The 23,093-nt window shown below is 40.5% G+C and overlaps 1 protein-coding gene across 2 annotated transcripts; it reads right to left on the reverse strand.

Annotated features, from left to right (window-relative positions):
• Nucleotides 1-430: 430 nt before the first annotated feature.
• fn1b (fibronectin 1b) lies at nt 431-22,473 on the reverse strand. Of its 2 annotated transcripts, XM_047362459.1 has the most exons (46): nt 22,158-22,473; nt 21,814-21,939; nt 21,494-21,625; nt 21,125-21,256; nt 20,894-21,031; nt 20,664-20,810; nt 20,397-20,573; nt 20,049-20,231; nt 19,733-19,909; nt 19,261-19,416; nt 19,005-19,133; nt 18,760-18,903; nt 17,457-17,578; nt 16,146-16,314; nt 15,874-16,050; nt 15,494-15,625; nt 15,304-15,393; nt 15,031-15,225; nt 13,934-14,212; nt 13,559-13,822; nt 13,379-13,473; nt 12,916-13,084; nt 12,636-12,722; nt 12,252-12,443; nt 10,924-11,202; nt 10,464-10,655; nt 10,277-10,366; nt 9,255-9,521; nt 9,012-9,128; nt 8,768-8,929; nt 8,512-8,667; nt 8,308-8,424; nt 7,286-7,555; nt 7,018-7,205; nt 6,841-6,928; nt 5,905-6,084; nt 5,726-5,815; nt 4,972-5,160; nt 4,447-4,536; nt 3,653-4,077; nt 3,423-3,561; nt 1,834-1,989; nt 1,627-1,752; nt 1,428-1,534; nt 1,260-1,352; nt 431-1,157 (listed from the first exon to the last, which is right to left on the reverse strand). In XM_047362459.1, exons 1-46 carry the CDS (start codon nt 22,297-22,299, stop codon nt 1,080-1,082), a joined length of 7,353 nt encoding a protein of 2,450 aa, XP_047218415.1. In that variant the 5' UTR covers nt 22,300-22,473; the 3' UTR covers nt 431-1,079. The 2 variants fall into 2 exon arrangements, with proteins under 2 accessions (XP_047218415.1, XP_047218416.1); XM_047362460.1 differs by lacking the exon at nt 10,924-11,202.
• Nucleotides 22,474-23,093: the final 620 nt, after the last annotated feature.

Raw genomic sequence — 23,093 nt, forward strand, 5'->3', positions numbered from 1 at the left:
GGAAACTAAAGTAGCGCCCTCTAATGTTGATGCTGTTTTAAAACTAAAGTTTGAAACCTACGAGCAAAACGACTGTTAAGCAGCTGACTGCAGGCTAGCCGAGGTTGCTCAACTAATTATCCAGCTAATATCAGCTTGTTATGCAGTTCCCCTATGCAGAACAGCAATATTTACAATAACACCGTTTGCTTGAAATCTAAAACTATGAGCCATCATTAATTTTATATGTTTGTGTATAAAGAGAACTGTAAGGTTATTTTTGCAGCAGTAAAAGTTTTTTTTTTTTTGCACAAATATTTTTAGTTTTAAACCATGTAAACTATTTGGGGGAAAAAAAATTATAAAACTGACTGGTTATGCCTCTAATTTGATTTTACTTAGAAATAAAAATATGGCATGGATTAATATTAAATGCACACAAAACACAATGTTCACAATTTAGAATCTCTCCAGCTTTATTAAAATAAGGGACTTTTGTCAAAGACCGAAACAACATTGGCACCGACAAAGTACAAAAATAGAACAGTTCACATTCTCGCATCCTAGTTTAAACATTCGAAAATTGCCATTAAAGGGATGAACTGGAAAAAAGGCAGATAGCGTTTGTCAATCTCACACAGTGCAAGCTTTCAGCCTTAAAAAGAAGGGCTACAGAACAGGCTGACAAGATGCTCATGGGAAATTAAACATTAATCACTTGGCATTCTTGAACACTGTGCTTTTTTTTCTGATGTTTTATAAGGAACAGATTTAAGAAATGTCCACAGAAAACAAATGCCAGTTGGACAGGTAGCCTTTATAACCTTATATACATTTACCTGTAATTGGTCTTGAGTACCTTCACTTCAAAGTCTAATCCAAGTATGGTGAAGAATGCATTAGGCAGGTGTTTTTAACACTGAACTGACTGGCTTGAGAAAGATCTGGACTGATCAGACAGCAGGGCAGTAAACTACATGAACGTAACAGAAAAAGTGATAATGCAGTCACACTAATACCATGGCTTCTAGAAGGTAAGACAGTGCAGCAACTGAGGCGGTGACGGAGCGAAAGCAGGAGTCATGCGACCCAACGAGCATTTATTTCTGAGAATTTTGAGGAGCAATTCCATCCGCTAGCAGTTCAGGTCGGAGGCACTCAATGGGGCAATGGATATTCTGGAAAATAACAGTAAAAAGATTTAAATGCAAACAGTGGGGCAACTTAAAGATAATAAACACATATTTCTATGTATGTAATAAAAATGGTATTCCACTCACTTTTCGAAGCGTGTTTTCTCCATATCTCACAGACTGCAACAGGCTGGTATCAGCATCAGCACCTGGTGTGTGGCAGTTCTGACACTGCCATCCCTGTGAGAAACAAACATGCACAGTTGCACATTAAAAGGCTCGTTTTAACTTTACCACAAATAAGATGTATCTAACCTGTTGTCCTCCATAGCAAGTGCAGGTACAGATTTTGCCCAAGTACTCCTTCTGCCACTCGCTGCCCACCTGGTAGGTTTTGCCAGCATCATAACACACTGACGCATCTGTGTCAACAGGCATGCACATTAAAATTCACCTGCAATTTAAACTTCACAACAACATCAGAAAATTTCTCTGGATATGAAAGATGCCTTACGTGGTTCACACTTAAATTCTCCTTTGCCTTTTCCCAAGCAAGTGCAGCTCATCAAGTGTCCATTCTCAGCGCGGCGATCCCACTGCTCTCCATTGCGATAATTGACGCCGTTGTCATGACACCATTCTGTAATATGAGACAAACCATTGCAGATTTCAAGTAAAACATATTTTGTTATGTTCATATGTGTTTATCCACAAAACTTACTGGATGAATCACATCTGAAGTGGCCGCCACCCAGGCACCGGCACCACAGCTTGAAACCTGTCTCGGACATGCGCTCCCATTCATCACCGATATCATGGTAGGTGGCAGTGAAGGCATCGTAACATGGGTCTTTGGTGGTGGGAACTCCACTCGGTACTGGCGGAAGATTGGGATGAACTTTATGAAAATGTATTGAAGTCAGCATCACATTTGTAGCTTGCTTTGTAATAAGGTGTCATTTTCAATAGTATGACACTGGATATCTAAGCAAGCAAAATAATTCTGATGAAAGATTGTCATAAATTTATTTTCATGGTTAGCTTTAATATTCTTCCATTCCAAGGGATATTTTTCAGTTAGGTTTAATTGCTTGAAGACTGCTGCATTTCAAAATTAGATTCAAACTCTAATTGAATACTCTAATATTTCTGTGGCATTTCTAAAACTAGGGATTCCAGTAACTTTGACAAAATTAACCTTCATTAACATTTCAACATTTGGCTATCATTTTTATATCAAACACATTCTTCTCATATACACAGTCGTGATGATTTTAGGTTTATTAGTTCAGCAGAACCCTGTTAAAGCTCAGGGGTGGAACTACAAATCTTCCTCAAATGTTTAATTTTCTTAAATATCAACATGTACCGAATTAGAGCCTAATGGAGGATATATGCACCTAAAGCCTCCGTGTTAATGTGCTGAACCCTATTATGACAAGTAAAATAAAATAAAAAATAGCAGCAACTGCTTTTTAACTTTCTGTACACATCTGCTTAAATAAAACAATTAGGGGTGCACCGATTGATCAGTCCCGATTGCCTTAATTTTGGGTAATCGGCGATCGGCCGATGCTTACACGTGAAGCAGATCTTATCCACTGATCTTATCTACTTGTTTAACCTGTTGTGCAAGTTTTGTTTGTTTTTTAAATGTGGAAAAATGAAAGACTAAAGGCACTGCAATGCTCTAAACTTTTCATTTATATTTAAGAGCACTACCTCATGTGCATTTAAAACAAGTTTGTATTTAATGTTTTTCAACAAAATAAGATTAGAACATTGAAGGTGTATTGTGACCTTATAACGCCTGACAATGTCAGTTATAAAACAAATCATCCGAAATTGGAATCAGGTCAGGCTTTTTAAAGATCAGTGATCGGCCAGAAAACTATAATCAGTGCACCCCTAAAAAAGATATTATTCAAAGAAGTTGTTTTAAAATGTTCTAATATTTTTTTCTTGTAAGAAGAATAAAAGAATCAGTTTTAGTTTTCATAATATTTTGCCCAAGATTGCTCGTTGAGATTTTCATAAAAAAACAAAAAACAAAGACAAATTACTGAGGGCTCAATAATATTCCTGTACTAATGACTACAATGAACTTGTTTCTGTGGCACATTTTTCCCAAACTGATTAGTGATGCTGTATTCATGCTTTTTACTGATGCAAGAGGTGGGAGTAACATCCACCATAGTTACATGTTTTAGTTTCTTGCAGTGTATTATTGTTGCAGTTTCTCTCTCAATCTGTCTTATTTGGAGTCTAAATTTCCCAGCCATTCATGGAAGACACACCCAGTAACCTTACTTGTGTTTCCAGCTGTGACGACCTGCTCCAGAATCTTGTGTTTGAGTGCTCCTAACAGTGCCTCCACAATCACATTATAGTTTGCTCCTGGGGTGAGTCCTATCAGGGTAGCAGTGGTGGCTGTGCCCGGCAGCCGGGCCTATATATTGAGACACGATTGCATTTGAAATGAGTAACAGGGTTCAGGCTACATGCGGTTTTGACTTAAAGCTTTGGGTCTCACTTCTTACCTGGAACATTTTCTCATTTCTGTTTGTGAGGGGATTACAGGACAGCAGGTAGGCATTGCTCTGCCTATAAGGCTTCCAGGAGATACTGGTTTGAGTCTGGGCTTCTTGTGGAACTCCTGTCTCGTGAAAAAGTGAGGATCCAATGGGAACTTTGAGCTTCACAACAGGCTGTCTACGGCCCTCTGCATCAGGGAGGGGAACAAAGATCAGGGGCTCACGGACTTGCTCACTGGGAGACTGTGGGTTGCCTCCATTGTTGTTAAACTCTGTGTACTCCACATGCTGGCTCTGACCCCCATCTACATCTTGGTTGGCTCCTGCCAACTGGACTAGGTTGTCTAAGTCAGTTTCAGGCACATCCAGCTTGTCAGTAACCCCGGGGCGGTATGTTGGGGGCAGAGGCAGGGGAAGCATGGAGTCTTGCTCTGGGCGGGAAAAACGGGGTTAGGGCAAGCAGGTTAGACGAGGAGGAGCTGCAGTAAAGCTGCTGTAAGATATCTCAGCCACACAGGAGGCAGCACATATGCAGCTTTGTACTAAAACTCAAAAAAATGTTTAATAATGTACCATTACAAACACATGCAGATATTTTGAATGACATTTTTGAAGACATTCAAAATAAAAATATGTATTATGGTTTTAGGAGACAAATGCTGCATCACTAAAGGGTTCCTAGAGTAAAAAAAAAAGCATTTGGGCAAATGAAAGCAGCGGCTCAAATCTGACATTTTTCAACCCATTTTCCTGTAACCACTTTGTATATAATATAAAAGTTAAATTTTCTGAATACTTACGAGTCCTAATCTTTTCCACAAGAGGCTGGCTCTCCTCTGTGTTCTTGATGGCAATGATTTTGATGATATATTCTGTGGCTGGTCTCAGACCTGAACCGAGAAAATATAAATCAGTCAGAGGTAATTCATAAGTGAATGATTACATTATTAAAAAATACAAAGGGTGGCGATTTTAAGAAGCTTTTGATACTCTGTAACTCTGAAATTAAGTCATATTACCCCTAATTCACTCTCACTACATGTCTGTTCCATCATCTGTTGCACAACAATAGATACTGGATGCGTTTTAGGATATGTTTATGCATCTGACAATGTCAGTGAATTATACCCCTTTTGAAATTCTTGCGTTTGTTCTCCATCATCTGTCAAAAATAGACTCAATCCATATCTCTGACCGACAACTAGAGCCAGTGTGAAGTACCGCATTGATTAGAATGGCTTCTATTTGCAATGGAGAGCAAAACACACGGATGATGGAGTCAGTGTGAACTAGGGGTAAGTTGAACGAGAGATGTTTGGATGTACCAGTTATGGTGGCGTAGTTTTGGCCAGCGTGGGGTTGTGGGTTGAGTTCCCGTGGGCCACTTCCGGTCTCCTCGTAGGTGATGTAGTATCCTGTGATTTGTGTGGGAGGTGGCTGCCAGTTGAAGGAGATAGAGGTGGGGGTCAAAGCTGTAAACCAGAGGCCAGTGGGAGCCTGGACCACAGGTTTAACTGTGAAGACAAAACAATACTTCTGGTTTGTTTGATAGGTATCTGAACATACGGTGTTTTAGATTTCCTAAAATGATGATTTAATTTATACTAAAAAATATAATTGCCCTGTCAGGGCAGGTTTGTCAAGGCAGTGTCCATGAATTGCAGACACGAGTCAGTAGCTTATGACACTTACGTTTGACACTGACAATCTTAAACCTTGGTTAAAAACTGTTATGTTTGGCTTAAAAAGGGAAGCCATAATTCAAATAAATCAACTAAAGTTTTACCAGAAATTATTTGTGTTATTCCTGTGATCATTAGTGTAATTCAAATCTTTCCATCTACTAACACACTTAGTATTAAGTTTCTTTCATCTATTTTTCTACACAACAAATGAAAATGTTTTTTTTTTTCTTTTCTTATTCACCCCTTTATAGCCGTACAGTAAGTATTGTATATGTAACTGTAAAGCTCAAGTGTCGGCAGAAGGCAATTTTTATGTAAAGTCACCACACTGATACATGTACTTTCTGAAGAAGGTTTAAAAGATAACTGTTGGGCACACAGACTTGTTTTATACCTGTTTCAGCCCTGAGAGTAAACGGAGCACTCCTTGTGTTTCCATTCAGTGTGTACAAGTTAATAGAGTACAAAGTGCCAGGCTGCAGACCTGAAAAACACACAAATGCACACTATGAAGCAAGACCTACAGTATACATAACAAATCACTAGTTTGTTTAGTTGAGAGTTGAGGTCTACCGCTCAAAGTGTAGGTGGTTGTATCTTCTGGGATGGTCCTTCTGATGGTGTCATGAGAACCACTCATAGGCGTAGCTTCGAGGAGGAAACCAGTGATTGTCTCCATCTTGGAGCGCCAGGACAGAGTTAAAGAGGTATCCTTCACATCAGAAATGCGCACACGGCGAGGAGCACTAATCTCTGGATTGACCAAATTACAAACAGATCAGTAAACTAAACAAATGTGACAATTTCATTTCTTTTTATTTGGCTTCCAAGATGCCTAACTTTCTCGTAATCTTTTATAGAGGCCAAATACCCATAACCTGCGAGTAATAGTAGTTTATTTTTTAGCACTAACTCGCAACAAGTCATATCAAAGTAATTTACAAGAAAAACAACTCCAATTCATATCAGATCTATTGAATCTAATTTGGCCTAAATTCAGTGCAGATTTTTCTAATTCATTTCAATCCAATTGAATTGTCAGATTCAGATCTAATTAGTTGCGGTGTAATTGAGACCAGTTTAAAAAAAAAAAAGTCAGATTCATTGATCATTAAATGCATCTAAGGAAATTCAGCCAATAGCATTAAGTTTTTCACTTTGCAGGAATCCCTCATCCTGAGCAAGCATGTGTCGAGAGTGGGAAGGAACCCCTCCTTTTTAACTGTGAGAAAATACAGAAGCACTGGGGTAAAAGTGCTTTCAGAGGAAAGAAGATAACAACTGGGGAAATAAAGTTTGTGGAATTAATTCCTCCACCAATCTTTCCATTCAGGGCATCTGTGGCTCTTTGGGATAAGCAGACAAAGCCAAAAAGAAAGACCAATTGAAAGATCATTTGAAATTATAAACAACACAATTGATAACGACTAATACAAAAGATTTTAAAAAAAGTCTTCCTCTTGGGAAGCAAATGATGAATATATTTTAGGACATGGTGAAGCTACAGACCTTCCTGTGTGGTTGTCTCTCCTTCCAGTGGTCTGCTGGTGACAGAGTTCTTCAAGGCGTAGACCTGTATCTGATATGTCGTTGCAACCTAGAGTACGGAGACATATTACTAATATGTACCCATTGGATAAAATGTATGTATTTCAGTATTTATACATGAAAAAGAACATTGTTTACCATAAGCCCTGGTACAACAACACGAGTGGTATCTGGAGCAACGTTCATTTCTTTGCGGGGGCTGTTAATGTTCTTGGTGGAGACGACCACACGATAGCCTGTCAAGTCGGCATTTGGAGCCCGCCAAGAAATCGTGAAGACAGACGGGCCGACATCTGAGACCACCATGTTAGTCGGCGCAGGGATTACTAAAACAGAGTTACCATTGCAAATATTAAACTCACATTTAACTGAGTCAATAATAGGCCTGTGTTTCATAAATTTCTACCTGTTGCTTGGGTTCCCACTAATGGTGTGCTAGGAGTCCGGTTGTTCAGGGCGATGACCTTCACGGTATACTCAGTCCCGGGACGAAGACCTCTAAGCACAGCGCTGTCCTGATCACCTTGAGGGGCTGGGCGTAGTTCTCTCTCGCCCTCCTCGGAGCTGGAGTACAAGACGCGGTAAGACGTCACAGTGCCGTCAGGGCTGTCCCACGTGATGCGCATGGAGGTGGAGTCGATGTCAGAGAAGATCAGATCCTTGGGATGGTCCATGGCTGCAACAAAGAAAAAAGAAGAAATATTCCTTTCGGCTCCAAGAAGGCGGACACTTATAACAGTGCATGAACATTTCTCAGACAGTGAGGAAAGCTGAATGAAACAAAGCTTCACGTTTAATTCATTTTGTTTATCACCTATTTTATTAGAACCGGTAAAATTTCCGGTTTCTGGAAAAACAATTAACACAACTTCTCTTTAAAAAGTCTTTCTCAAAGTATTTGTCTAGTTTTACCGTTGCAGAGGCTGTATCCTCAAAATCATGGTTTTACGATGTTACTTGTGGTGACTAAGAACTATAAATCAGTTTTTTTTTCCCCAGCTTGTTGCACTGGAGCTAATCTAGTCTCTAATGGCTTTAATTTAAATTAAATATTGCCACTCATGGAGTAAGGATTCTTGGATTTTATCATTCTTGAGGACTTTGTTTACATACCTCACTGACAAAGCATGTTCTACTGCATATCAGTGTACTGCACAAAAGTAATCAAAGGTGTAATGTCTGTTTAAAAAACTAACACTAAGAAAACAGGAACTTCTGCATATAGTTTATGGCTTAAAATGCTTTTAACTGATTACATTGTTTTTTTTTTTTTGTTAGATGTGCTCTGATCACTGAAATTAGGAGAATAGTTTATTTACAAATTAATTTGGTAACTACAGCAAAGCTTCTTAGGAGCATGCAACACATTTGTTTTATCAAAGCAGTCTTTTTCTTGTGTCAGTTTTTGGATATCGGACTTAAACTAACCAGTGACAATATTCTCTACCACAGGGGAAGAGGGTTGTCCACTACTGCCCAAGGCATTAACGCTCACAACATACTCAATAGTGGGCATCAGACCTGTGAAACTCCTTTCTGTCAAATCTGCAATGGATAAAAGATAAAATAGGTTAATTCTGAGGGAAAAAATACCTTAAATGCTTAAGAATGTTACATAAAATCATAACTTACGAGGAGCCACTACTTCAGAGTAGGAAGGTCCCAAACCATTCTTGGGGACAACTGTGACTCTGTAGCCTTTGACTGCACTCTGAGCTGGAGACCAGAGCACTTTAATGCCGTTGTCAGTCACATCGGTGACCCTCATATCAATGGGAGGCTCGGTATCTGAAGAAAACAGGAATTAATGACAACCTTTAGATCCATTCTAACAATCAGATACTAGTCACTTCATAAAATGTAATATTTTTTATCAGTATCATTGTACCAGTTCTGTGTGTTATGTAGACAGGTCTGTTGGAGGCAGGGCTGTCTCCTCGTGCAGTAACAGAATAAACAGTGATGATGTAGTCAGTGCCTGGCTGCAGCCCAGTGATGGTGGCAGAGGTCTGGCTGCCTGGGATTGTGAACTCCTGAGGAGATTCACCACCTAAAAGCAAATAAATCAAATGCTGCTGTGGAACTTTGCACTGTTGTGAAGTTTGGACCAAAATTTGAGTTTAACTACACACTTGTGCTTCCATAGGTGATCCTGTAGTTCTTTACTTCAACAGAGGGGGCGTCCCAACGGATGGTGATGCTGTTAAGTGTGGATGACGCTACCTCAAGATCAGTGGGTGCATCGGAGACTAAAGGTCATCGGTAGAAAAAGGAGTGAGGGAATTACATCAACCATATTACAGGATTAAAGGCTCAATCTGCAGAATCCCACTTAATAAAAAGACATTAAAGCAGAGACCGGTGAAGGAACTCACTGGTGGCTTGCGTTCCAGTCAGAGGCTGACTGTCCAGACTGTTGCTGACAGCGTACACATATATCATGTACTCAGCCTCGGGTTCCAGTCCGGTCAAAGTGTAATGGTTCCTGGTTGGGGGTAGCCTCTCGTCCTTGGCTCGCCCACCACTTGTCTTCTGGTAGCGGATTCGATAACCGGTGAAGTGGGACAGTGGAGCCTGCCAGTGAGCAGTGAAGGAGTTGGTCCGAATGTTGGTGAACTGCAGGTCAGTCGGTGAGTCCAGAGCTGGAGAGAAGGTTTTGGAAACTGAGCTGAATTGTGAGTCAGTGTAAAACCAAACAGAAATCTGGAAGAAAATCTAAAACATGTGTTCAGTACATCAAGAAAACATGTTGTAAAACTAGAATGTAATGACATAAATATATTTTAATACAATAGATTGTGCTAGATGATCAGCCTGCTTTTTAATACAGCAGTTTATTGGTATCCATATTTAATGCTTCTATTTTGTTCTAATTTATAGTCTTTAAAACATGGCAGTCCACTTATTATTTTTTATTTGATAGTGTACAATACTGTGCACATTTCTAACATGTTCTTATCTCTTTATAAATTGTTTCCAATAAAACAGTTTTGAAATCTCTGAGGCTCTTTCAAAGTTTTCCGTTTTGCTCTTCTTAAAAATATTAATACATTTGCACAATAGAAAAGAAAAGAATAAATTACAGGCTTAAAACATATCCCTAGAAATTATCCTTAGCAGATAAACAATATCTAAAAGTTATGTCTTTACATAACAGGGGAAAAAATCCTGACAGAATGTCAGGAATCCTGAGAAAATGTATCATCCTTCAGCTGTTTATCTAATGTCTGTAAAGTTTTCAGCTAACAGCAGTTAAGGTCCACAAAAATTCTCAGACAAACCCTTAAATAGCCCAGAGAACTACTGACCAAGACCAATGTAAGACCACTGACAGAACTTAAGCTGGATGTTCACACCTTCAAAAGACACCTTGTGATGAGATCAGCATAATACTCACTTGTTCTCAGAGTCCCTGTAGCTGGTTCACTCTCTCGTTCACCGTAGACGCAGACAACACTGATACGATACTCTGTGTTAGGCTGCAGGTCTTTATAAAAAAGATGAGAAATAATTAGAATTTCCTAACACTGAAACTGAATGAATTTTGTCTCCTAACAGACACTGTAGGCGAAAGTCTTTCTTACTCTGCAACAGGAAGGTATTAGTGGCACCACCAACATTGACTTCCTTGATGTCATCGTCCAGGTTCACGGGGTGGTAGCGAATTACGAAACGAGATATTTCACTCGGAGTGGCTATGTTGGGGATGGCCCACGTCACTCGGATGTGGTCTGGACCCACACCTCCAAACTGTAAGTTAGTTGGAGCTGGCACAGCTGGAAGAATGAAAGACTGCAGGTTATATTTGGAGAAAACTTTAGTTAAAGAAGACATTTGGCATGTTTATAGTTTATTGTGACAAAGTGCATATGATTTTTTTAGTTTGATTCAGTAAAAAGAATAAATCTAATTTTGCCACTTATCAGTATTTGTGAATAAAAATTGACACAGAAGTCAAAGAAAGAAAATGCACAGTGGGTTGTTATGTCTCTAATATCAGCTTCCCAGCCCTTCCCTCTGACTTAGTGGAAAAAACGAAATCACCAGCTTGTGTTTGCTTTGTGTATGTGGTCGACTTGCTCTCTCCCTCCTCTGTAACAGTGACGATACTGATGTGATAGTCCACGCCGGGCTCCAAGCCTTGAATCACGTAGTAACCGGCAGACGCCTCCACCATATCTTGGAAGATGGGCACGCTCTCGCCTAAGGTTACTACCGTTATTCGGTAAGCAGTGATGGCGGTAAAGTTTAGAGGGATCCAGCGCAGGCCAATGGTGGTGTCAGTAATATCGACAAAGTCAATGTGAGTTGGGGTGGGGATTTCTAAAAAGGGTTAGACCAGTTCCAAAGCACAGGCAAAATTAGACAGAAAGTAAATTAGAATTACATCAGCAACTTGTCATTCCAATTAAAGCATTCAGAGATGTACAATGTAACAGAAGCCATTCCAGATAACAACAGGATGAAATAAAACCCATCAATTACAAATAAAAATGCAGGCAAAGTCATTGGCCATGCTGGTAAGTTTGAGCGCATCATGTATTAACTGTGATTTTCATGCATTTCACAGCTCAACCACTGATATTGTTAATACCAGATAGTGATAGCAGTTACAGTCATTTAGGGTGGCATTGGATAGTTGTGCTTTAATTAACCCATCTGACGCCACACACTAATATATGGTTAAAGCATGTCAGATAACTTGCTTTTAGCACAGCAGTTTAATTCCATGTCTGGCAAAAGTTTTCAGCAGGTTTTAATAAACCTAGTCCTTCAATGAAATGGAAAACAACTAACATGCAAATGTGGCAAAACAGCAGTTTTTTAAATTGCCGAGATTATTGTATTTACCAAAAGATAAGACAAAAAAGTTGATTTATTCTTCATTTCTAAATATTAGGTTTCTAAGGGGTCAGCCTTTCTTATAATTATTTATAGATGTGTTGATTTTCCCCTGATTCTTAAAAATATAACTTTCAGGTACTGTTCTTCAGCAAAATATTTTTATTTAGTCTTGACACTTCCTGACACAGCCCGGGTAAAAGAACTGGGCGGAAAGTGTCCAGAGTCCAAAGAAATACTTTGACGGACCTGCAGAAAGTCTGAAAAAGTGTTTATCAAGAGCCTTTTAAAAGATAATAGGAAGTCTGGCATTTTGGAAGGAAAGTATAGAGACATGTTAGCACCATGGCTCCCCCAATTCTGTTGAACGTCCTGCTTGACCCACTTAGGGCTGGAACTTTTGCACAAAGATAGACTAATACAGCTTTATTTGCTTTTAAAACTAGACCAAGCTACTTACTAACCACACACTTCTTATTGGTGCAGCTCTGTGTGTTTAAAATACAAAGATGCCTTCCTGGTGACTCTACCTGGGGTGATCACAGTGGACACTGGTACGCTCTCCACTTCGCCCTTGAGAGTGAACACGCTGATGTTGTACTCCACACCCAGATTGAGGTTCTCTAGAAGGCACGTGTTCTGATTCGATGCAACAAACTCCTCTAAAAACTTCCCTCTGTGGCCACTGGTTGGCGTGCTTGTTACTCTGTAGCCAGAGATCCCTGTAGAGAATAGGGGGTAACTGATTTTTAAAAGGTCGGACATATTGTCAAATCATTATGAGAAAGAAGTAATACCAAAAAGAGACATTTGTCCTGGTTGGTTGGCAGGGTGGTGAGGGATCAAAACACAAGGTCTAGACTTGGCACCATTCAACAGACTGGCAGTGCGTGGGGGGCACAGTCAATATTTACCTGGTGTTCTGGAGGCTACCCAGTAGACGGTTAGATCTCCTGTGTGGGGGTTGGACACCACTCTGAGGTCAGTGGGAGGAGACAAACCTGCACAAGAGAAAAGAAGACGATGACACTAATTATATGCAGGTGTAAGGTCTTGCAAAAACTCCTGCCAAATTGTTTAAACAATGCAGCACTGGCTCACATAAGCATTACATCATTCTGATTGTAAAAGATTCATGTTGAGTCGTTATCATGGGTGTATTTTTTCCTCCAATCAAATAAAATACAGACGCACTGGTTACAACGTTGCGGGTGATGGGGTTTCCACGGTTGCGGCCGTTGAAAATGGGCTGAATGCTGTAGGTGTACTGAGTTCCTGGGATCAGACCACCAATGTCAATACGCCCAGAGTCAGAGGTCTCCTCTCTAGGAGACTCGCCTTCCTCACTGGGGAGCACAGAAAGCTGAAGAGAAAAGGCATTGCGATCAGACTATAGTCCTAAAACACAGAACAGGATCTGACATCTGCTCACAACTGGAGGCAGCGCCATAAGCTACTGAGATTTCAGCAAACAACTAATCTTGTGGAAAAAATTATTTTATTAAACAAGATTAATGTCTGCCTGATGAATCAAAGACATATTTAAAAGATTTTTATGGCTTTATCACCTTACATTAAACATTAAGATTTAACTTTTCATTGATCTATGAAAAAGGTTAAAGTTTTTGGTTTTCGGCGCGAAGCTGTAATAAACTACCTTGTAGCTGAATCTGCGGACAGGTATCCAGGTAATAATGATGGAGGTGTCTGTGATCTCTGTGCTGAAAGGAGGAGCGTTTCCCATCCGAGGAGCTAGAAACAAGATATGACAGGGTTAAAGGCTCTGCAAAAAAGACATTCTAGACTGGTGTGAAAGACTTCATCTATTTCTACAGACCAGTAGTAAAATATGTAGTGATGCCCTCGCTCGGCACATTATTCTGCACAGAGTACAGCTCTGCTGTGTACTGTGTGTCTGGGCGCAAATTCTTTAGAGGGAACTGTGAGACCACTCCGGGGATCCTCCTCTCGACAGGGTTGGAGCCCTCAATGCTCAGGAGGAGGCGGAAACCAGTAACAACGGCACGCGGTGCCTCCCAGACGACCACAGCGCTGTCATGTCCAATGTCAGTGAAATGTACGTTTGTGGGTGCGTCAGGTTCTGCAGGGGAACAGAAGATATAACCCTTGTGATAAGGTAAATCTGTGTTTTATAATCTGTTGGACCTAAAACTGAGCTTGGAAGTTTTTTTTTTAAAGAAATGCCTCCTACTGGTAGATTTTTCTCCCACAAGTGGCTGGCTCTCAGCGTCGCCTCTGATGGCGTAGATGTAGAAGCGGTAGAGTGTGCCGGGCTGCAGGTGGGTGATTTCGGCGTATGCGTTGGGGGAGCCGGGCAGGTGAAGGGGCCGCAGCTCGGTGCCATCCTGGCCCATTGGTGAGAAGACCACCCTGTAACTGGTAACCTCGGTGGGTGGACCTGCCCAGGTAATGCTGATCCTGGTATCTGAAACCTCGTAGAACTGCAGGTCGGTTGGAGCTGAGACCTGTTCTGTAGAAAGGAAAAGATTTGGTCATCAAAAATTAAATATCAGGTCTTTCTCAAGACATTTATTGAACTTTTTAAGAAAAAATGTCTGTTTAGCACTAATTCTTAAAGGATGTTTGCAAGACCTTTAAAATATTCGTATTAGTCAAAACTGTAATTGCGAGAAGAAAAAAAAAAAACTATTTTAAAGTTTAAAATAGAAACTGTCAACACATTTTCAATTCCAAACCAGAAAGGTAAGTCCAATAAAACTTTATCAATTCCCAAGTTGAGACTTTTGCAAATTTTGGCTTAAACAAGGTGGAAAATGCTATGTAAATACTAAAGCAGTACAAGGAAAGAAAATAATACTCCTTTCTATAACATCTGTTTTTCTTTATCAAGCATAAAGAACCTGTTAGATTTCCCAGCCCAGCCACAAGGAAGTAAAAGAAATGGCGATCTTCTACAAACAATGTACTGAGGATTTATGAGGTGTTAGTGCTTTAGGGTGTTGGCTCCACAAGCATTTGTCCTTCAAAGTGTTTAGATTTTATCTTAGGATATTTTGCAGCTCCTCCATAAATTACATGTTAGTCAATAGTCAGTTTCATGAAGACGAGAAAAGGTTATTATAGATGTTATATCATATACATTATCCTCTGACAGCCTGTCTTAATAGACTTCCACACCCTTTTGAGAATTGTTTTTCTAAATCTAATCTACTAAAGTAAAACTTACAACCAAAAACAATTAAACCTCATGCATGAGTACTGAATTTTATCATCTATGCAGTAATTTTATTTGCAACATATTGCAAGGCATCAGTTTTTAATGAGTACCTCGTCTTGGGGATCCAGCAGTATTGACTCGCACAGAAACAGGCTCACTCTCCAGGTTGTCCTCCACAGCATAGATGCTGATGTTGTAGAGGAGTCCAGGACTAAGGTCCACCAGCGTCACTGAAGTCTCTGTGTCAGGAAGGATGAGCTCGGTGCTGCTGCCTTCCTCTGATGGTGTGTAAACCAGGCGGTAACCTGCAAGCATGTAGTTCAATTGGTAAATATAAATGGCCCTAACATACAAATGAACCCATACAGAAAGGTGGTTCTTACCAGTAATAGGAGCCTGAGGTCTGCTCCAGCTGATGCGGATGGAGGTTTCTGTGACCTCATCCACAGGATGCAGTGTGGGTGTATCAGGAGCTGACAGAGGAAAAAAGAAATTATGAAATTTATGCAAAAAATTTGTAATAATGGATCAAGTTTGTTCTATTCTAAAGTGAGTTATGAAGAATGTACCAACCAGTAGTCTGTGAGGTGGTCAGGATGAGGTTTGGCTGTCCGTCTCCCTCGGGCATCTCATACACACTGACGTTATATCTGCGGCCAGGCTGAAGATCGGTGATGGTGACAGACGTGGTGGTGAGAGGAACATCTGAAGAGGCACAAAAAAGTTGAATTGAACACATAAAAAGTTATCATACACAACGTGTATAGTTTAATATGAATGTGCTTTTCGGGTTTATTCCATAGCAGTTTATTTTTGAGTAACAGTGATTCTGCACATTAATGAGAAGAAATAATTATATTTATAAACACAGCATACAAAAACATGTACAATGAGGGTCTTATATACCATAATCTGTCATTATGAAGCTTTAAGCAGCAGTTAACAACTCTCACCCAAGTACTTTGGTTTAGCCCCCTCCTCGATGAGCTCATACTCCAACCTGAAGCCGGAGATGGTAGAAGAAGCCGAGGTCCATGACACCACAAAGCTGTTTGAGGTGATCTCTGTTACTGACTCAGACATGTCCACCACTGGCAGAGGTGGGGTGGTTTCTCCCTCCCATGTCTGCACTTTTTGAAATAAGTTGGATACGAAAAATGTTCTTTAAATGAATGTCGTGAATTTTGTGGAATTCAAAGAATGTTAAACCCTGCAGGTAACTTACAGGAGCCATAGGAGGTTGTGAAATCAAAGCGCGTGATCTCACGTGGTCCATAGTGCATAATGCTGATCAGCTGACCCTCGTAGGTCACACCTGGACGCAACCCACTGATGGTGTAGGAGGTAAGGTGGCCAGGCATGGTGACCTCCTTCCATGCACTGTGGCTGTTTTTCTATAAGACAGAGAAAAGAGACAAAGAGCTGAAGGCATCAAAGTCTGTTGATAATAAAGCTTATTTTGCCTCGCACTGTTGAGAAGTTTTAAATGAGCAGAGAGGTGAAGATAAGCTCTCTGAAGGAAACTAACTGCCACTATATGAGCTCTTCAAAAGTAAGTGATAAAGTTAAAGAAATCCCAGGAGACAGTAGGTGATTGGTGGTGTACAACCTGGGTAGGTCACTAGTCCATCACAGGGCCAACACAGAGACAAAAAAACACACACACTCACACACACATATGACTAAGTTAGAGACACCAAATGAACTATCATGCATCATTTGAACCTTGAAGAATACAATTGTAGGAACCCTAAACATAAGGAAAGCATGCAAACTAGCTGGAAGAACAGTGTATATTGTCTGTCAGAATCAGAATCAGCTTTATTGCCAAGTTCGTACAAACAAACAAGGAATTTGACTCCGGTACACTTTGCTCTCTGGTTTTTGGTTTTTACATTACAGAATATACATATATACAATATACAAATATACACATATATAAATAAAAAGGTGCATTTGCAACATCTGTATGCTGTTGTTTGGTACTCTATTAAATGTTCAACAGAGAAACAGCCTGGGGGAAGAAACTGTCTCTGTGGTGGCTGCTTTTAGTAAACAGTGCTCTGTAGCGGCGGCCTGAAGGTAAAACTCTAACAGTTTATGTGCAGGGTGTGTGGGGTCTGCAGAGATTTTTGCAGCTCTTTTTTCTGACCCTAGACCTGTATAAGTCCTGGATGGAGGGAAGGTCAGCCCCTGATTATTCGTTGCAGTCTGGACCTGTCCTGTTTTGTGGATGAGCCAAACTACACTGAGATGGATGAAGACAGGACAGACTGAATGATGGCAGTGTAGAAGATGACCAGCAACTCCTGTGGAAGGTTGAACTTCTTGAGTTGCCTCAGGAAGTACAGTCTCTGCTGGGCCTTCTTTTATCAGGGAGAGTTCATGGACTCTCTGGCTCAAACCTTGGACTAAATCAACAAAGACTTCCACCTCATTCAAAATATTTCACCACCAACTAGATAAACTCTCACAGACTTAAACTAAAATACATCACAAGGGGAAAAAAATGACTGAAAATCTCAGTGTGACTTACAAGTCTCCATTTGAGGATGTACTTGGAAACATGAGCAGATGGTGGAGCGTTCCACTGAATGGGGTGGGAGTCTGGCTTGTTTCCTGCTTCTGTTAAAAGCACCTGGACGGGCCTGGAGCCGCCTGAGGAGTGTCGGCACAAGATGGTTGAAGAAACATCAATAAAAATGCCCAAAATAAAAATGTGGTTTACAATAAGAAAATTACTTGCAAATAACATGACAGTGTGACCTGTAGGGACAGTAGGGGCAAGCTGGGGACTTTTTGATGAGTTACAACTAAACGTTTCAGCATTTTGGGCCAGAATCAAACCACCAGACGATGCTAAACCAGCTCAACACCTACTGACATCTTACAGTGTGAAATGACACCTTTGCGCTATGTTCATCACATTTATTTAGCCCCCCTTCCTTTATGACCACATTGCACTGACTTACAGTTTGTCCACTCAGCACAAACAGTTTTCTGCCTCTGATGGAGAGATAAGCATCGCAACTGTTCCTATTTAGGTCAACATTTGCTCTTCGACTCAGTTCAAAGTACCAAATTAGGCAACTCGCATGTAAACAGGGACAGAAAGTTCTCAGTTCTTTTGCCCAGCCAATAAATCATTTTTCCTTTATATAATGCGGAGGACTTGAATGTTTTTATCAAATTATGCTCTCATAGCTATCTTAATTAGCATAAACCCTGCCAGAAATAAGCATTTGTGAGAAATCCATTGCATAAAACTAAGGGGATATAATACCTACAAATATTGAATACAGCTTTCAGGCGTTAGGTTTATTCATAATTGTTAACAGCTTGGTGAGTTATCAAAATAGAAAATCCCAAGTTAACCTAAAGGAATCATATATAGGATTTAGTGACATCTAGTGGTGAAGTTTCAGGTTGCAACCACAAAATACTCTAAAAGGGGGCAGGTCCCACTTTCTTTTCTTTTTGTAAGAAAAAGGTATTAAAGGTATAGATTTAAATGTCTGTTAATATATACCACTGTTACCCAGGGAGCTATTTAATTCTGACCCAAAAAATAAAATACAATAAAACTCATATTCATTTTCCACTCATTTTTGGACAAAAGAATATATATATATTTCTAAAACGTTTGCTAAGATTTGATGTGTGTGATGTGTATTGCACATGACATGGATGGAAATTCCAAATAAGGCCTTTCTTCTTTTACATATTACTTATCCAGTTGTGTTCCAGAAGACATGAATAATATTTCATGACTAAAAAAGCAATCACAAAAGCAGCTGAATGTTAAATTCTGCTGGTTATATAAGAGCAATTTATCTTACCTGGGTAAGTCTGCAGTGGTTCACATCCCATTTCTCTTCTTCCATTGCCATTGCAAGTGCATCTGTAGTGGTAGCTATTGATTACTTTGTCCCACTGCTCTCCAATCTGATAGATTGCATTGTTTTGTGGGTCCCTACACTGATCTAATAGAGAAAGATTGTGGTGAGCAGGTAGGACACAGAAGTTTGGATTTGAAAATTTATTCTGAGTGTTGAAAACTCAAGCCAGTCAGACACAAACCAACCTATAGGATCACACTTCCAGTATCCACGTCCCTGTCCAAAGCAGGTGCAGTTCATTATGTGTCCCTCATTGTGGCGCTTAGAGAACTGCTGGTTGACTTCATAGGTCAAGCCATCAACAATACAGTTATCTGAATAAATGAAGAAAAGCAAAAACACAATATTCACCCTCTAAACTGGAAAACTTTCAAATGAATATCTCCCCAAGACGACTTTAAAGCACCTATTTTTAAGTCTACATTGCATATGTTGTCTCACCTCGCAGCTTTGAGTGGGCAACGCAGTTCCACTCCCCACGGCCGTTTCCCAGGCAAGTGCACTCCATCATGTGACCCATGACATCATGACGTTTGTCCCATTTGTCTCCAACGCGGTGCATTACTCCATCATTGGTGGTACATACCTCCTCATGGGCTAATTAAGAAAATAAGGAATAATAGGAAGAAAATAAACGATGTTTTTCTCCTTGCATGTTCAGTTCAAACAGTTCCCTCAGTTCAGTTTAGAGCCGTGTTACATTTGTGGATGTAATCCTAACGTTATAAAACAGCTCCGATGGAGTCCTTACCCCACCATAGCCCCACCAACTCTATATTCTTACTTTTCAACAACTGATAAAGTTGGTGGTTTCCCAGAATATTTCGCATCAGGTCTTCATAGCTTAGCATGAACAGACATTTATTGGACACCCTGCAAAATAGCTGGCATGCAGCAAACAACTCAAACTAACCAGCCATGGGGCAAAATCCAAAACGTTGGTCCGCATCATAGTTGTAGGTGGTACCACACCACCTCATGCTGTCACGGCGGCCATCTGTGGTGCAGTCTGTGTAGTTGCGACCACTGTAGAGATACGGGAAGTGGCAGAGGGCACCATTGGAGTTCCCACCCTGTGTCACTACGATGGCTGCAATTTTAACAGAAACAATACAGTTACTTCTGAGCTCTAATCTGGCTACCAATACCAGACAAAAGTCAACACAATGCAATGCCTCGATGAAGTCATTATGGTTAAGATAAAGATAACATCTCTCTTCCAGTCTTACCAAATTGTTCAGTACAGAAGGAATACTGCTGGTCTCTTTCATAGTCTGATGTTGTGGAGCACCAGAGCTGCCCATCAGTGCGGCCATCTGAAGTGCAAGAGTAGTATGTCTTTCCCATGAAGACAAACGGGAAAACACACGGCTGGCCATTAGAGTTACCACCATACGCCTGGTTCCTGACCTCTACACAAACAGGAGTAGAAACAATTTGTTAAGCACAGACGTAAAATGACAGAAATCAAACTTAAGTTGCTCAATAAATTCAATTTTATTTATTCAGTTTGCAGTGCAGTAGTATCCAATATTTTTGTGAAAATCAAGTTTTTCACTCTTTTTTCCTGCACTCACCCCACTCCTGACAGCTGGCTCCATTTCCCAGACATGTACACAACATCTGTTTGCTGCCCTGGCTCGTGATCCAGCGATGTCCATCAACGTATGAGCCACCGGAGTCTGTGCGGCAGGTTCCCTGGGAGGTGGGCACATGATGATGCAGCAGAGTCTGGGTTACAACTCCACCTGTGCCTGTTAACATATTGTTAAATGGGTAAATGTCAAGGATTAACGTTAGAGAATGCTTTTTGTGTTTAGCTGAACACTTTTGACAGAACTCACCTCGGTCTGTCCTGTGTCCTTGACAATTCGATTCCCCCCTCCCGTTTCCCAAGCACACGCACTGCATAGCGTTTCCCCTGGTGTCAGTCTTCGTCCAGGTGTCTCCAATTCGGTAGGACCTCCTAGTCTGAAGGTCGTTACAACGGTCTAGTTGGGAAATAACGGCGAGTGAGCTGCTACAGAAAATCCAACTGTGACTTTATTTAAGGACATATTCAGGTTGCACTTACTCCTTGAGGTACAACTGATACGTCCATTTCCTTCTCCCAGGCAAGTGCAGTCCAGCATCATCCAGCCTTGGTATGGTCTCTCCCATGTCTCTCCAACCAGAAACGATGATGCAGCATAGCTATCAAAGCATTTTTCAGCTGCCAGTATAAAAGGTAAAGCAATAGATAAGCACAGATGGGGACCATAAAGTCTGAAATGTCTTACTCTATGTTTCCAGGAGATACACTCACCCACAGGTTTGCATGTCCATTCTCCCTTGTTGTTGCCAAGGCAAACACACTCTAGCATGTATTCACCGCTCTCATGAGGCTTCTGCCAAGTTTCCCCAATTTTATAAGACCTCCCACTATCATGGCATCGATCTGTCAATCACAAAACGTAGCAGATCTCTGGATTCAAAGATGTCATTGAAGCGGACAGTTTATTATTGAAATATGAAATATTGCTTTTGCATCTTGAACACACATCAGACATTAAGAGGCACTGCAGCTTCACGCAGCATTAATAAACGTGATTTGTGTAAGCATCACTTCAGGCTATTTGAACATGTTTAACATTAAGTTTGAAACTGTAAGCATTTGAAACAAAGTATAACCTACATGCTATGGTACAGCTGATTTTGCCAGAGCCAACACAGGTGCAGTCCCACATAAACCCGTCTTTTGGTCTCTCGTAGCTTTCTCCAACCTGGTATGTGCGGGCATTGTCCTTATCATAACAGGTCTGGACCGCTAAAACAAAAACAGAGGAAATTCCATAAAGATCAAGAGTTATTGTGAGCCCTTCTTGGATTTTTGTCCTGCATGTGCGTACAAATTTTCCAATTTAAAATCGGAGTCAGTTGAGCAGCCTTATTTTTCTTATCAGTGTTTTAAGAAAAAGTTTTGACAGTACGTAGATGGGTGTACTTCTGTCTGACCTTCATGCTTTGTTTTACAGTTGATGCCTGCTGCTCCATTGCAGGTGCAAACTAATGTACTTCCAAGGTAGGGTTTCTCCCACTGTTGGTTCAGTCTGTAAGATTTGCCATTCTCCTCACAGCTGGCTAAAAAGTAATAATGTGAAATAGTTGCAAGGTCCACAGTAAGCTGATAATCATCCTCACAGAAAGGTTCCAATTAGTTTTGTTTAATGTTGTCTTTTTCAAACATATATACTTCTCAAAAATAAATGTAACAACTCACATTATACATTTAACTGTTCATTCCAATGCGCATTTTTAAAGGATCATAAACTCAGGCACAAAATTAACCTTGTTCTTACCTGGAGTAAGAGCAGCTGCGTCATGCAGTTCTGGATACACCTGATACTGACCCGTTTGTCTTTTGTTCTTCTTCGGCGCGCAGTGGACTGCGCTACTTATGCACAACGCAACCAGCAACCCCGTCAGTGGGCCACCAGTCATTTTGGGGATGAAAACGGATTTTAATGCTGATTTAAAATTTAAAGAACTTTTAAATACAAACAAGCATAAAAAAACAGGAAAGGTAACGTTGGTTGTAGAGCTAAAGCTTGGAGAGATCTGGTTTCAACTTTCAGTGGCTGCTTCTCTAAGCGGTTCGGACCACCACCCCGCAGCTTCTGCACCAGACTGAGGAAAGGGGAGCCCACTGGTTTTATACCCGTAGGCACCGCTCCAGTAGGAGGGACTTTGCTGGAGTTTGGATCATCCGCCCCCGTGTTAGTAATACTAACGGACCCCCACCCACTTTCAGTGTCTGAAATAAGCAATAATAATAACAGGGTAGGCCTAATAAAAAGAGTTCATCATGGTGGAGCTGGACTCAAAACTGTGCGTTACTTGCTCTGTTACTGATAGAATTTGGGTTTTGCTCTTAATAACAAGATAGGTTGTGCAAATATAATCAACACAAAAATTACACATACAAAAATTATGCATGCCTTAAAATCTGAACCTATTTCCCGAGCATTTACTCATAGATAAAGAGTAAAAGATTTATTCTACTAAATATCGCAGAAAAAGCTAAACCAACTTTTGTTAAAACTAAGTGATGTCTGTATAAACGCATCTATCACAACATTCAGACATCTCTTCTTTTTTTTTACCAACCTGCTTTATTTATGAAATTATTGTCCTCAAGATCTCATCCGGTTAACTTTACTGGACCAGCCTACACATGCAAAACCTTTAAGACATCCTGACTCTGGCTGCTGCTTTGTTGCTGAACACGAAAATGA

This window comes from Girardinichthys multiradiatus, chromosome 4 (genome assembly GCF_021462225.1).
Source record: "Girardinichthys multiradiatus isolate DD_20200921_A chromosome 4, DD_fGirMul_XY1, whole genome shotgun sequence".
NCBI lineage: Eukaryota > Metazoa > Chordata > Actinopteri > Cyprinodontiformes > Goodeidae > Girardinichthys > Girardinichthys multiradiatus.